The sequence below is a fragment of the Chionomys nivalis genome, chromosome 10 (genome assembly GCF_950005125.1).
Source record: "Chionomys nivalis chromosome 10, mChiNiv1.1, whole genome shotgun sequence".
In the NCBI taxonomy this organism is placed as follows: domain Eukaryota; kingdom Metazoa; phylum Chordata; class Mammalia; order Rodentia; family Cricetidae; genus Chionomys; species Chionomys nivalis.
The window spans coordinates 43,597,495-43,612,840 of NC_080095.1; the positions used below are offsets into that span (position 1 = coordinate 43,597,495).

At 50.6% G+C, this 15,346-nt stretch overlaps 1 protein-coding gene across 3 annotated transcripts in view; it reads right to left on the minus strand.

Annotated features, from left to right (window-relative positions):
• Positions 1–2,904: 2,904 nt before the first annotated feature.
• The window catches only part of Smoc1 (SPARC related modular calcium binding 1), a 164,273-nt gene continuing 151,831 nt past the window's right edge, over positions 2,905–15,346 (minus strand). For 2 of the 3 annotated variants that reach the window (XM_057783113.1, XM_057783112.1), the window contains exons 11-13: positions 9,855–10,099; positions 5,630–5,683; positions 2,905–5,210 (exon numbers count right to left, since the gene is read on the minus strand). In XM_057783113.1, the coding sequence (XP_057639096.1) occupies positions 5,194–5,210; positions 5,630–5,683; positions 9,855–10,099 (316 nt within the window). In that variant the 3' untranslated portion in view covers positions 2,905–5,193. The remainder of the gene's footprint in view (positions 5,211–5,629; positions 5,684–9,854; positions 10,100–15,346) is intronic. The other variant, XM_057783114.1, reaches the window with a different exon arrangement.

Here is a 15,346-nt window from a genome sequence, read left to right on the forward strand (position 1 = left end):
ACTGCAACAGAAAAACCCTAAGACAGGCTACACAGAGAGATACACTACTCAGAGACCCTCATGGTTTCTCTTCCTTTCCTTCCTCCTGACCCCATCGTGAAGAACTGAAAAGCAGAAGAGTGATTGGCCCAGAGCCAGACTGTAGCTCCACTGTTTTCCTTGCAGTCATGGACCAGAACATTGTGCTAGGGCTGGGAGAGGAGGAAGATCTGAAGCAAGTTGGATATTGAGTTGTACAATTGATTGGAACTGCCCTTGTAAGTAGTTGAAATGACTGGGATGTCATGGAAACGACCCTGGCTATCATTAAGGAACCTGCTACACAATGAAAGATGATTCAATAGGGTGGGGATCACACTAATGACTACAAAAGACACAGAAGTTTCCCATGCATGACACAGGGCATCAGAGTCTTCAGTCAACTCTTCTCCAGTGTTACCTGAGCCTGCCCTCATAAGAGGTGTGTGTCACTAACCTCATCTCGCTCTCTCCTGGCTGAGTCGTATTAGCAGTCTGGTAACTGTCCACCAACTTGCAGATAGGCTGTGCCCCAGTGTGCAGTACACCCTTCTGTCAAGTGCGTAGGTTGTTCAAGGGTGGCCTTGAGTTTGGGGACATGCCTTGGCTTACCACCTAGAGGATTATCAACCATTAACTAGAATCAATAGTCCATTTAAGAGGATATGGGCAAAAGGGCTTTTGGGGAATCTATCCTGTTAAGAGAGGATATGACGCAGAGCAAAGCCGAGACTACATGAAGGAGGCTGCGGAGGTGGGAGTGGCGAGCACAAGCAGTCATCCTGACTGATCTGCCCTCTGTTGACAAGACATGGCCAGAGGCACCTGGCTGACATACCCAGCAAGAGAAGTCAGTGGTTGGCAGGATGTGACCAAGGTTAGGGCCTCCTTAGCATGCCGTGAAAATTGCAGGAGAGTAACAGAAATCCATGCTAAAGGGTTGAAGGGCTTGGTGGTACTTCATGAAGACCTCAGTTCCCCTGTCCCCACTTGTGCAGCAAGAAAATGCCAAGGCTCATAGAAAAGATATGAACCTCCTTAATGGCATAGCCATGATCTTACAGGTCAGTTAGAAACTTTGGGGATAAAGCTAACTTTACTAATTCTCTATTTTTTTTTGTTTTGATTTTTGTATGCTCTGTCTTTCTACCCACCCATCATCCATACATCCATACAACCATCTATACATACATCCATACATACAAAGATATTAGGACTGTCAGGTTGCACCCCCTTGGGAAACAGGGATTATCTCTGGGGACCTGGAACCCCATCCTCTGTCAGCACTCAGTGGTCCTAAAAGAACAGCCAGACCCAGCAAGCTCTAGACTTTCTTGCTGAATATGTCTCCACTGTTCCCTCTTTGTGGACATGGAGCATGGCTCTGGCCCCGAGGTAAGACAAAAACAGAATGGACCTGTCTTGCGCCTTTTCCTTGACTCTTGACGCAGCTGTCTTGGAGAAAGCAGAGGAGCAGGGGGCAGGGGTAAGCGTTCACCTTGCTGTCAAATGTGAGCTCAGGCCTGTCCCTTTCTATACCAGGCCGACTCTCTGCTGGAGGTCAGGTCAACTCTGAATGCTCTGAGAGATCCTGCAGGGGAAGTGCTGGCCTCACTTCTCTGAAGCCTGTGGCAGTCGGCAGTCCTCTGCATAAGAGCAGCTTTTTGTAAGACCCTTCATTGCTCAGAGAGAAAATGAACTCCCACCCATGCAGGCCAGGCTCAAGCAGTACAGGAAGAAGAAGCTGCTGCTCTGATGCCCCTAGGAAGCAGAGAGGGAACCAGCAACGCTCAGGGCCTGAAGCCAGAAAGCCTGAAGACAACACTGACTCTACCTTTCCCAGGCCTTTCCATCCCTTTACTCCCCCTGGACCTGAGTCCACACTTAGGACCGGGAACAAGGCTGTCCGAGTCACTGAAGTTATGTTATCACCTATGACAGTGCACATGACACAGCAGACACCGTGCCTGGTGTGTAAGTGCACAGCAACCCAGTGGCCCTGTAGCCCTAAAACTGAAATTTCATTTCTGAAACTGGAGAGCACCTGGATAGGGGTACCAGATGACGAGGGACTGTGTGACCAATCAAAGGCGCAGATCCTTTTCCAGGGAAGTCTATCAGGAGGAAAGGTTAGGGCAGGGGTTCAAGGGAAATTATCTTCTGTGGACCCACAGAGGACAAAGCCCCAAAGTGCAGCCAGAAGAATCCAGAGAAGCTGATCAAGTAGGTAATGGCAAAGGTTATTTCCAAGGACAGACTTGCATGGGGAGACAGTGAGAAGAAATACATCCCACTCAGGGGGATCCAGGACCCTATCCTGGCCCTGTGCACATCACAGCCCCAATCCATCCCAAAGCCCTCTGCTCTGCAGAGTTCACCAGCAGCCTGACACACATGTGCCACACAGAACTGAGATCTGGCCTGCATAAGCCCCACTGAGGTGCAGCTTTCTGTCTGCATTCCAGGCTAGGGTCCAGGCATAATCAACACAGCCATCATCACCAGACTGAAGCCACAGAACAAGCTTGTCTGGGGTCCTGCCCCTGAATCTCCACCAGCTACATTCCACTTGTGGCTTAAGGGAAAGACCCCAGAATGGAGATACTTGGGGGGCATCTCCAAGGGTGAAGGTAAGAGGGAAAATTAAAGACTACACACTGACAGGCAAGGGCCAAGAGGACCAGTGGCATCTTCACAGGGAGTACACACCACCTCAAGGCCACTGTGTTCCCTGCTGGTGTCCCACTAACAGCAGCCTTGGCTTTCCGGCATCAGACCTTGAGCGCTTGGGCCAGGAACACCATGAAACCTCCTAGGAAATGGGGCTTTTCCTTCAGAGGAGGCCACCCAAAGAAAGACGCACTAGCTGACAAGGTTTTAGCCACTTTTATTTTTTATAAAACAAGCTACAAATACTTTCCCTTGCTCCCTCCCTCCCAAGGGAAACCCACACAGCACAGCCTGCACCCATCTGTGAAAGAGAAGAGAGCTGGGCAGATTCTGAACGCCCACGTGGAGGTGTAGCTTCTCCACGCATGTTTTCTTCAGGTCAGGAAACGGGGCTGGAGTCTGCCATGAGGGGCATCCAGATCCCGCGCACTGGGGGCTTTTTGTTTTTGTTTTTGTCAAGGCTCCAACAAAGTGCTTCTTTTCCACCTTACCATGTCGGGACAGGGCCACTGGCCATCATGGGACAACATGTGTGACTTTCTGCAGAACAGCAGGAACCTTCTGTAGCCAAGACTTCATCAAATCAAGTGCCGAGAAGGCTGTGGTCCACACACCTGGGCAGCATGTACGAGGCCAGTGCCTTCCAGACCCAAGACAGAATGGGGTTTACCATGGTAGATGCACTTCCAGGATACTGAGATAGAATACCAAACAAGCCCAGATGGCCAAGAGCAAGTCAACGAAAGCACCAGCCCTGAGCTCCTGACCTCCCTCACTGCCACCATGACTGACCATGGAAACAGCTGCTAAGGGTCACTTGATGTTCTGATGGAAGGGCATCTGAATCAGCCCGGCACTTAGACAGGGGAAGCTGCTTGTGGCCACTCTGCGATTCCGGTGACTCCCAGTGCAAAAGCCTAGATTCCCCTGTAGCTGGATCATTCCTCCTATTCCTCCTGGGGAAGCAGAAGGAAGGGACACGCATAAATTTTACTTCTAGGACTGGTCCATAGGTCTGGAAGTCCATGAGGGAAGCTGAGGCACCCAGAAGACCAACTCCGGTATTGGTCAACAGTGGGGGCTGACCCAGTGGGTGAGGGTGAGAGATGGAGGGGGAGCAAGGAAGCAAACCCAGTCTGACACTAGGGTTGGAAGAAACACGCTTGCAGACCCTCTCCTGTGGGTTTGCAGAAGGCCTGGGGCAAGCTTGTCATCTTCAACATTCTCTTGGATAGTGCGGGACAATTGTCTATATTCTGTCAATTATGTTTTAAATAAATGCTGATTGGCCAGAAGGCAGGCAGGAGGTATAGACAGGACAACAGACAGGAAGTAGAGGTGGGTCAATGAGAACAGGAGAATTCTGGGAAGGAGGAATCCCATTCCTCCTCAGTCATGACCCATCCACTGAAGAAGGAAGATGTGACTTCCTTGCCAAAAAAGGTACCAAGCCATGTGGCTAACATAGATAAAAATAATGGGTTAATATAAGTTATAAGAGTTAATAAGAAGCCTGAGCTAATGGGCCAATCAGTTTATCATTAATATAGACCTCTGTGTGATTTCTTTGGGGCTAAATGGCTGTGGGACCTGGCGGGAAGACAGAAACCAGGCAGGACAAAAACTCAGACAACACTTGGATGTTAAACATCTGTTAAAGGAAAGCCCTGCTGGGTGCCCCTTTCTCACATGTTTGGCATGTCTCCTCTGGTGCCTACATGGGGCAGGTGCTAGACATGGGTGGCAATGTTTGAAGTAGCCTAACTCAACCCCTTCAACATTATGTGCTCAGTTATTTACCCTAGACTGCCAAGGGGTCTCAATAGGAGGGGACGTGAGCCTCTGAAGAATTTTGAAGTCCATGCTGGCCGTCACATGAGCTGGGCTCCGCTCATACCCAACCAGTGGCCAAGTGAGTAGACTCTGGCAGCAGATGGCATGGAACAGTACCCTCTTCCCACCCAGAAGAGAGCGGATGCTGTCCACGGAACAAGCACAGAGCCCCCATCCACTCTCACAGAGTCCCTCTCCAAGGAAACCACCCAGATAAGCAAAGGGTACAGTCCGAGGAGGCTGGACTATGTGTCCAGAGAAGGGAAGGGGAGGGAGGGGGCAAACAGCAATGCCAATGCCTGTACAAAAGATCTATACAATTTACATATATATTTATATACAGTATATAAATCTCTTTCCTCTCACCCCCAGTAACAACCCCCCTCCCCAATAACCTAAAAGTTGTCAGTAGCAGATCCAAAAACTTAACCAAAGAGAGAATGAGCGGCCTTTCTTCCCTTTCCTGTTCCCGCTGTGGTATTAGATAGGTGGTGTGTACAAACGAAACCGGAAACAAAACACACACAAAAGGGTTATTAAAAGTGCAAACATGGCGGGCACCACTTATGTTACACGGGTTGTGGCTGGGTGTGGGCAGCGCTGAAGGCTAGGTGTCTGATGCTTGGTCCTGTCTCCTGGAACTCTCCACTGGCCCTTTGATTTTCCAGCTTCTTAGACAAGGCGTCCAACTGGGAGGGGAAGGGAGAGTAAAAAAAGAAAAGAGAGATCAGCCAGAGGTTAGAGCCGGGCACATGAAACATTCAGCTACATGAGTGAGTTTCTACGTGAGGCCAGCCTTTGCACACTGGGTGTGGACAGGGCGGGGCACCGCTTGCCAGGGTCTTCTGACATGCATGTCAGCTCACGGTATCTGGAGTCAATTTGGAACTGCCAAGACCTTGCCTGCCAAACAAGCAAACGCCGAGGGTGTGTTCTAGCCAGATCACACTACCTCAGCCTGGAGGGAACAGGAGGTGTCTGCGACAGGTGGGGGTGACAGAACCCTGTTGGCACTGACGCCATCTTCCTCCTACGCCACTGTGCTGCCACAGCTTCCGCAGGGGAACCAGAGAAGAAAGAGGGAAGGGCCAGAAAGAAGGCAACTTACTGAATGGGTTTGTGCCTGCTCGTTTTCCCTGGGGGAAGCTGCCAAGGCTACCACCTGCAACAAATAGGAACACATGACATGGGAGGGGCCTTGACCCAGCGAGATGGCAGAGCTTGTGTCTGAGCCCCTGTCCCCTCTGCCTTCAGAAGCGATGGAAGTGGGGGAAGAGCCGGAGTAGCATGGCTGTGCTCCTGTTCTGTGGGTGCCTATTGCCATCCTCTGCCCGGTAAGCCATTGTTCACTAACACCTCTAAACTGTAGTCTCAATTCTGTAGGTCAGGCTCAGGTGTCTCTCTGGTTTATGGCTGCTGCGACTCCTGTTGTCATTGTCGCTGCTTTAGTTGAAGCAGCCCCTCTCTGTGTGGTCCAGGCTGACCTTGAACTCATGCTGACAGGCACCAATAGAGAGAATAAACAGACTGTTTTTCATTTTCCTTTTCCCACTGTGGTATTGTACCCCACTTGGGATGTCTCTTTGGAATCCCCTCGACTATGAGCTAAGAATGACTTTAGTGGCCATTGCCATAACTTTCTTGGTTCTGGACCTCTGGGTCCTGTAACATCGGAGGTGGGAGGGACCTTAGCCCCTTCACCTGCTAAATCTGGAGGCAAAGGCTCAGAGTGACTTATGCGAGGTCCAAGAGCCAGTCTGTTAGCACCCCCTCCTGTGCACAGGCTACCAAGCTACCACCCCACCTGTGCACAGACTACCAAGCAGCTCAGCAAGCTGGCCATGGTGCTCCTTCAAGACCTGATCTCCCAAAGGAGGAACATACCAGGAGTCTGGCTATTTTCCTGTGTCTCTGAGCACAGCTCTGGACCTCACAGGATGGGACCAGAAGATGGAATTAGTTTGACACCCATGCTGCTTCTACTCGGCCTCCCATGCAGGACTGTTCCAAGGACCAGAAGAATTCATGGAGGTTTGGGGATTTGGTTCTGATGAGCCCACACTGACCTATAGACCGTATGACCCCACAGCTCAGCATCTCCTGCCATTTCTTAAGACCCAAGACAGATAAAATAAGGGCAGACGTGGGTATATCCAAGTTCGCAGATGAGGTCACAAGTCTAGGGCGATAAGAGGAACAGGCCAAAGGCACGCAGGTGGGAGAAAGCAGAGCTGGGCAGCATGACCTTAGAGTCCACATTTACTCTGCTCCTCTCTGTGGCTGCGGCTCTCTGTGGCAAACACAGGAAGTACATAGAAAGAGGAGACCCGAGGCCATTCTGGCCCTGCTTTATCAGTCGAGAGCCACAAAACAAAATGGAAAGCCAGGAGCACATCCCTGGCCTTCAGCAGATGAATATAAAAGGAATGAAGCTATCCCCATTTAATGAGGCTCAGAAACCAGGATGACACAGCATTCATGGGAGGAAGCAAACCCAGTGCGGGATGACAGTCACTGGACCCATGCTCTGGAACCTCTGATGGAGAAGAGAAGCCTGAGCCCAAGGGAAAGCTGGAACTTCTAAGCCACCGAGACCCTAGTCCTCAGGCTGCTTGCCTTACGGGACCGTGACAATAATCCTGGCAATGTGTTGTATGGGTTGGGAAAGACAAGTTAATCAAGAGGCCCAGGCCTCCAAATATCAGCAGGCTTTGCCGTGCTTGCCAGGGGATTCAGCTCCCCAGTGAGAGTTCTGGAAGGAAAAGAATCAGTGTTCATGTGGCACCTCCAAAATTCTGTCCCCTTAAACCCTAAACTACACTACACTCCTCAAGTACCCACGCCCTCTCCTCACCCACCTTGGACTCCCACCTGGCATGCAAGCCCCTCTCGGGCCACCAGAGGGCACCACACAATACCAGATGACCTGTGCCTGGCGTCCACATACCACCCAGTCAAATAAAAGGCTGTGTGCCACCACGCCCTCCCCGGCCCCCAGCCGAGGAAAGCCTCGGGGCTGCTAGCAGCACTTCTGACTCATGGGTAGATTCCTCTGCTACCCATAGCTCCTGTGTGCTCACTGAGCACCAGAACTCTTCCCCACCCTCCACCTGCACTACCTTGTTAACTTCTCATATCAAATATCCGAGGTAGACACTACTTCCTCCATTTGACAGAGAAGAAAACTGAAGTCCAGAAAGGTGAGCTACCTTGTCAAATTACAGAGCTAGAACTGACAGGGCTGGAATTTAAGAGTCAAATCAACCTGATGTCGGGGCCTCTGCTGATACTGACATCCCTACTTCTGTCTAGACAGTGGGCCTCACTCTTCCCTGGGCTTCTCCAAGGTCCTCCTGCTGGAACCATAGGTCTGAAAACTGGCTTCCTTGTCAGGGCACTGGATGCACAGCTCCCAGCAGGCCTTACCTCTGCTTACAGAACCCCAAGGCTACATTTGCACCCCACTGCCTTAGATTCCTCTCTGGCCCAGACAACAAAGGCTACATCTGCGCCCCACTGCCCAGGATTCCTCTCTGGCCTCTCTCTTGACTTGCCCAGACAACAAGGCTGGCCTGCTCACAAGAGACAGTCTTTTCACTCTGGGTCCTCTTCATGGAGGACACAGAAGTTAGACTTCAAAGTCCTAGGGTGACCCAAGCACTGGCAACATGGCTGTCTCACAAGTACAAACCACCGTCCCTCCACCTTGTCCACTCTTCCATTGCAGAGTAACAGAGAGCTCTGGACCCTAAACTCCAGAAGCCGTGTGTGCTGTGCTGTATGGAGGAATGGAGTGGAGAGAGGGCTCCCACTGTGCTCTCTGTGGGCTTTCCATCTACACAGTACCCCATCCCAATCCTAATGGTACCCCTGCACCTGCCTCCCCTGCACCTGCCTCCTATCTCAATGCTCTACTCAACCCATTCTATCACACTCACACACACGCATGCATGCACACACACACGTGCGCACATGGACGTACACACACACAATATGTACACACATGTTTAGTCATAAATATTTAAATAGGGCATAAAGGGCTGAGGAGACAGCTCAGACTTTAAAAGCATTTGCTGCTCTAGCAAGAGAACCCAGATTCAGTCCCCAGCATCCACATGGTGGTTCACAACTGTCTGTAATTACAGTTCCAAGGGGTTCTCTTCTGGCCTCTGCAGGCACCGGGCATATGCGTACACGGAGGGAAACACTCATACACGCACAAAAATAACTTTTAAAGCAGGCATAGACACATACACATGTATACACACACAGATAGAGACACTCTTAGACAGGTACCTAAACAGGCATGCTCACAGAGACATGCCAGAGAAATACATGCAAATTACAGACGCGTGCAGGCAAGTCCCAATCATATGTGCAAACACAGGTGCTCCAGTCACCTTTGAATGGCGGTCAGGGGAGGTCAGGAAGGTAGGTTGGGCAAGAAGCAGGAAACACCCCAGGGGCCTCTGGGAAAAACTGTTCAGATGACTCAAATCTACACCCTGCTTCTGGCTGAATTTGGTTGGAGGAGCATCCAGAACTCCCAGCACAAAAAGTGGATGCAGTGGGACAGGGTCTGACCTCGACATCTCTCACTCAGTTCCAAGTGTCCCTGGGTGGGCTTCCCAAGCCAGGGGCTCCTCACTATCAAGGGAAGAGTTCTCTAGCCTTACCTTGTCTCTTGCCATCCTCCCTATGGTTGCTATAGCCCAGTGACAGAGTTCCGGTCAGTCAACTATGAGAAATTATGTGCGGGTCACTTCTAAGACTGTCCCAGAGAATTACCTCACATGCCCAAGCTTACTCTATGTGATGGAGGGGGATAAATCAGACCCACACCGTGACCCTGAAGGCCCATTGATGAAGGCAGCAGAATCATTTTCAGTTTGATTCCTTGAGGTATGTAGAACAGTCCCTATTCTTAGTCTATCTCCTACACATACATCCCACATATAACACACATGCACGCATGTTTGCACACACACACACACAGTCTGGAACTATGCTGTCCTACTCCACAGACAAGATAAAAGATAAGCAATTTCTCCTAAGTTGAGCTATGATTATGAGTGCAGTCTGGTCTAACCAATACATCCCCATAGTACTGATCACAAAGTACGAGAATAACTACCTACTCTATCTCCTTAGTGACCTGTGGAAGCATAGGAACCTTACCAGTCAGTTCCAGGGCTGCAGCAGGCAGCTGGCCCTGAAGTACAGCCCACGCCCAGTAAACAGCTGGAGAACACACACGGATGCCTAGGACCTCATGCCTCAGGACAGCCCTTGGTCCCTGTTCCCAGGCCAGGCACACGGGGGTTAGGACTCACCTTCTTTGCTAACACCCAGGCAGCCCTTCAGCTCGGGCAGTGAGATGACCTTGTCCTTGTTCAGGTCACAGTAGTCGGTGAAACGCCGGGCACATTTCTTGGGCTTGGCTTTCTTCTTGACATAGCGCTTGAAGGGCTTCATCTCCCGCTTGTTGATGTCATCACTGTTGTTACTATCCAGCTGGCTGAAGTACCAGTGTGCCACCCGCTCCTCCAGGGTATGACTGGGATCTGGCTCTGAGAACCTGGGCCATGGACAGACAAGCCCACCCCAGAGAGCACCACTCAGGATCCTGTAAGAGCCATCCACCCCGCTAGAGTTCTCTCCCAAATGTCCCAATGCCAGGGGACTTGCTACGGTTAGGCACTTGTCCCTGCCAACTTATAGTGAAGTTACAGTGTGTTTATATTGGGGACTGAGGGTAGATAGACCCTTGAAGAGAGATTAATTGCCTTCCTAAGAGGCTGGGTCAGCTCTTACGGGAATGGGTTAGTTCTAACAAAGCAGGCTGCCGTGATGTAGATACCCGCCCCCACATCTTCATTTGTACTTCCTACTTCTGCTTTCCACCACGAGTAAGTTGAAGCTGGAAGAGGCCCTCACCAGAAACCAAACCGATGCTGGCACACTCTTGGACTTCCAGAACCGTGAACCAAAATAAACCTCTTTCCTTTATAAATTACCCAGCCCAGAGTACTTTTGTTGCAGCAACAGAGACCAAACCGAGACCATCTTTATGCTGGGCTACCCAGCCATCAGGTAGCAATAGTTCTTTCTTTAGGGGCCTCTAGGTGATCTTATTTCATTGATCTGCCTCACCCTCTGAAATAACCAGGATATTTCTTGTGCAGATAGGCACTCAAGACAGACTACGGAGATTTAATCCACCTGAGGAAACCATGTCTAGGATCTAAACGGTCCTCCTCTTGACCCACAGATTACTGTCAAACTGTCAAACAGGATGCTTTCCTGAACTTGTGTCTGGGAGCCAGCACTGAGTATTCAACACACCCAGTGCCGGGATTGGAGATGTCAGTCTAGCCCCTAGCTGCTCACTGGCTCAGAGGAGCAGAATCCAAATTATGACGACGGCACAAGGGAATTGCGATGCCCCAATGACCGGTGGCTTTGTGCTTATGTGTGGAAGTCCAAGATTCGTGTCAGGAATCATCCTTAGTCACTCCCTCACTTGACTCATTGAGGCAGAATCTCTCGGTTAAAGGTGCATCTTGCCCACACAGATGGTCTAGCTCTGTGCCCACCTTGTGAATGCTGGAATTACAGGTGCGCTCTGAGCATTTACATTAATTATTGAGACCTGAACTCTAATCTCATGTTTGTTGCTTGTACTTTGCTTGCCGAGCCACCCTACCTCCATCAGAGATTCTAAATCCCAAACAGAGAATCTAAAGCAAGCAAACTCTAGACCTGGGGTGAGTCCCTATAGCCTAAGGTTTCCACTCAGGAGGTCTGGGGTGGGTTTAGGAGAACATATGCTAACCAGAGCCCCTGCCAATTCTTAGAGAAACTAGAGTGACCAGGAACATGCCTTGTACCCAGATACAAAGCGATGACCATATCTGACACAGTCCATATCTCCAACCACGAAGTGACAAGGCCAGTATCTATATGTATAAGTACATGCAATGGTCCACCTGTTTCATTTATTACTTAACTATTCATGCACCATCTTTACTCAGAGAAGTCAAAGAGACACTAATATTTATAGTGTTTAAAGTCAATGATAGGTCAGTTGCAGAGGGGTTGGCCGGAGTTTCTGAGCAGAAGAAAAGAGACACATGAGTACCTGGTTTGGTTCCTACGGCTTGACACTATGAGCTAGGATCCATATTCAAATGCCTGGGTAACTGCCCTGGGGAGGAGAATGAGGCTGAGGCTGAGATCCCATACATTTCAAATGACTGGTGTGCAGGGTCTGCAACAGGCATTGATACAGGAGTTCACTGGTAAGCAGGGGCCCCATACCAGGTGACCAGGACCAGTAGCACACACTGAAGATGCAAAGAAACGTCCACAGCACTTGACGATGTGACATCCCACACCCCTCTCGGGTTTGCTTTCTGGTCTAGAAAGGAGGGGATCACTACTCATCCCTGCCCAAGAACAAGCTGGAAAACCCCATCTTGCTTCTCAGTGACTCCCAAGGGACACTAAACTCAAGCAAACAGAAGCTGCATCACCAAAAAACAAACAAACAACAACAACAACAAAAAAGCCACCATCCTGTCCATTCTTAATGAGGTGGCTTCCATCTTGGGTAAATCCCCCGGCATCCTGGATTCAAGGAAGGATGTCAATAGGACCTCATCCTGACAGCTTCCACCCAGAGAAAACCTTAGGGAAGGCGTGACAGCGCCACACTGAGTGGTCACTGGTCTTTGACTTGATCTGCCATAGAAGCCAGATGCAGGAAGTCTGAAGCCGGCTGGCGTTCTCTGCAGGGTGTCACCACCTGTGTCTAAGTGGTTTTCCTCTTTCTTTATTAGCTGCAGCACCGCTCTCATGGCTGCCCCTGCAGTATGCCAGGGTGGGCAGACTGAAACTCTGTAGGGATGCTCAGGGTGCAGGAAGAAGAGCATCAGGGAGGCCCCAGGCTCTGGGGAGAAAAGAACTCCAGAAGGCTCTCTGGGGCGGGGGCATTCAGGGAGCTGTGAGAGCCCCAAGGCAAAGGCAGCTCTTCCTTTAACCTTTAGGCTCGGCATAGCGTAATGTCTACCTAAAGGCTGGAATAATAAAGTCTAGGTCGCTGAGACGGGAAGGAATGAGGTCATCCCACCCAGAGGCCCTGCCAGGGAAGGCTGTCTCCCTCCAACACGTGTTCTAGGAGCGCCCTCCTGTCCGACTGTCTGTTCTCTGCAAGTCTGTGGTCAGAGCTCTCGCTACCTACCTTGAGGCTATTTTGCACCAAGAACAAGTTTTTTCTACCATGCAAGCTCTGAGTTGGCCTGGGGGTGATCATCACCTGGGCCCCATGCCTCTGTCATCCTGCCTCTCCTCCACCCCCTCTTTGCTCTCCCATCAAGACATCCCAATGCAGAGCAGCCCTGACTCCCCACTGCAAGCCTGCACACTCTGTCTGCTGCCAGTTCACAGCAAAATGCTGGGCTAAATGCAGGACCCTTTTTTTCAGGAGAGGCCTTCTGAGTTCCTTCCAAGCCCCAACCCACAGTCTACCATGTAGGAACTAAGGGCTCTGCTCTGTCCCAATCCCCACCTCCATCCCAGAGATGACAAGGCATTGCTTTGAGCCCTTCTGATCTCCACAAGTCCCCTTAAATTCCAAAACCTCAATTCTAGCCAAAGCTTGGTGACAGCAGGAGCAAACTTGGGAAGCCAATACCTCTATCAGAACAAACTCCAAGAACCTTTATAGTTCTGATCTATCAGTAGTTCTGGGATAGCAAGACCAACACTGAGCATGTGCAAGAAAAGACACCAGAGACCCCTGTGAAATGAGCAGTTCTGAGAGTCCCACTGCAGGGGAGTGCTAGATAGAGGTGAGGTAGAATATAAGGTCTCTCCCAGATTTTCCAGGAGCCTCTCAATCCACCTTTGTCAGAGACCCTGACAGCACAGACTCTGCCATTTATACCCTGACCTCAAAGTCATGTCCCAACAGCCCCTCCAGTTCTCACACCTCTCTGAAATACAACCTTTTATATTTTTCTTTTTTGACATTCACTCATGTGTGTGTGTGAACACACGAGTGCGGGTGCACATGCCATAGTACACACACAGAAGTCTGCAGACAACCCAAGGCCGTCAGTTCTCTCCTTCCACCCCAGAGATGCTCGGGATCCAACTCGGGTCTTCAATCTTGGTGGCAAGCCACCTTCTCCTTCACAGCCATCTCAACAGCTCTCTGGAGGCAACCTTCTACAGATGTCTAAGCTGGTACAATAGCATAGGCTGACACACACACACACACATATACACACACACACCCTACTGGGGCCAAGAACTGCTGGGTTCAGAGTTGTTCCGCAGACTGGAGCTGGGACCCTATGCTGGTGCAGCCAACGGCTCCTTAAGATCAACCGCATTTACTGATGCCTATAAGGACCCTTTCACGGGTGAAGTTCTTCTGAAATGAATACCTGAGAAGGTAGAATGCCCAAGTTTTCTCAGTTGTAGTGTGGAAAAGCTACACCCAAATGACACCTCATTCTAGATTCAGGATATAGTAGCTCAGTGACTCTGCCTTTGGCCTATTTTAGTAACTTCTGCCCTCTGGGATAGGGAAACCCAGGAGGGCCAGGTCCCTCTCTGAACAGACACACTCAGCCTTCGCCCAATTTTCAGGGTGGTGAAGGCATCCTTCTGCGGCACTTTCAGTTTTGATTCTGTGGCCTTGGCCCTGGCAGGTTTTGGCTGTAACACATAGCTGGAAGAGCCAAGCCCATTTACCACAACCTGCCTTGGCCAAGATCTGGGGCCCAGTTCTGCTGTCCTAAGCAGTTTTAGAGAAGGTAAGGAGGGCTGGCCAGGAGTCCTGAGCCAAGCCAAGCAGACCGACTGAGCCCCATCTGGAGCTGGGTCCAAGCCCCAGCAGCTGTGCGGGTGGAGCTGGGAAATGCCAAGTCAGCCACATTCCAGACTCTTCTTTGCAAAGCCATCAGCAAGCACCAACTGCACTGAACCAAGAGGATGAGGCCACTGCACCACCTCTCTCCTTAGGAAGCATGTGGAGGAGCAGAAGGCTCACACAGACAAGGCTGGTGTCCCTAGAGTGCCCTAGACACTGACACTAGATAAATAGCCTTCCTTCTAGGCGGACGGTCTGAAAGAAGTTTGCAGTGCCCCCGCGGGTGTACCAGTCACAGATGCTTCCACAGACACCAACTAACTCTACATTGTCTAATTTTAGATTTGGGCAGCACTATTTTTGGCCACTGAATCAGGCTAGGAGGCCAGAAGGGGAAGCTGGCACTTTCTTCTCTCCCTCTCCCAGAATCTACCCAGTCTTGAGAAATCTATTTATTGGATGCAGGATTCTTCAGTCAATCATCCCTCACTACTGAGTTGTACTCCCATCACCCTCTTGCTAACAACTGCTCTCCTGGTCCCCTTGTAACTTCCCCTGGTTTTGCAACATAATGCCATCAGGATAGTCATTCAAAAGTTCTCTCTCAATCACCACGGTCCCTGATACCTCTGGCGTGACTCAGTTGACCCAATACAACTCAGGCTCTGTCCACCTCTGCAGCTCCATCTCCTACTTGTCCACACCGCACCCCAGACCTGATCATACCATTTTGCCACTCCCTCCATCTGCCCCACCTTGTCCATCGCCCACTGCCCACATGCTCCTCTGCTGAGAAGCCCTCGCTCCTGGTAAACCGGGTCAGGCTTTTCCCTCCTGTGTAAGTGAAACGTCACCTCTATTGTCAGCTCTCGCATGCCCTCCCTGCCCTGAGTCCTGGAACCTCTTACCAGCCTCTGTGATCACACTGGCTATATAATATAGTCT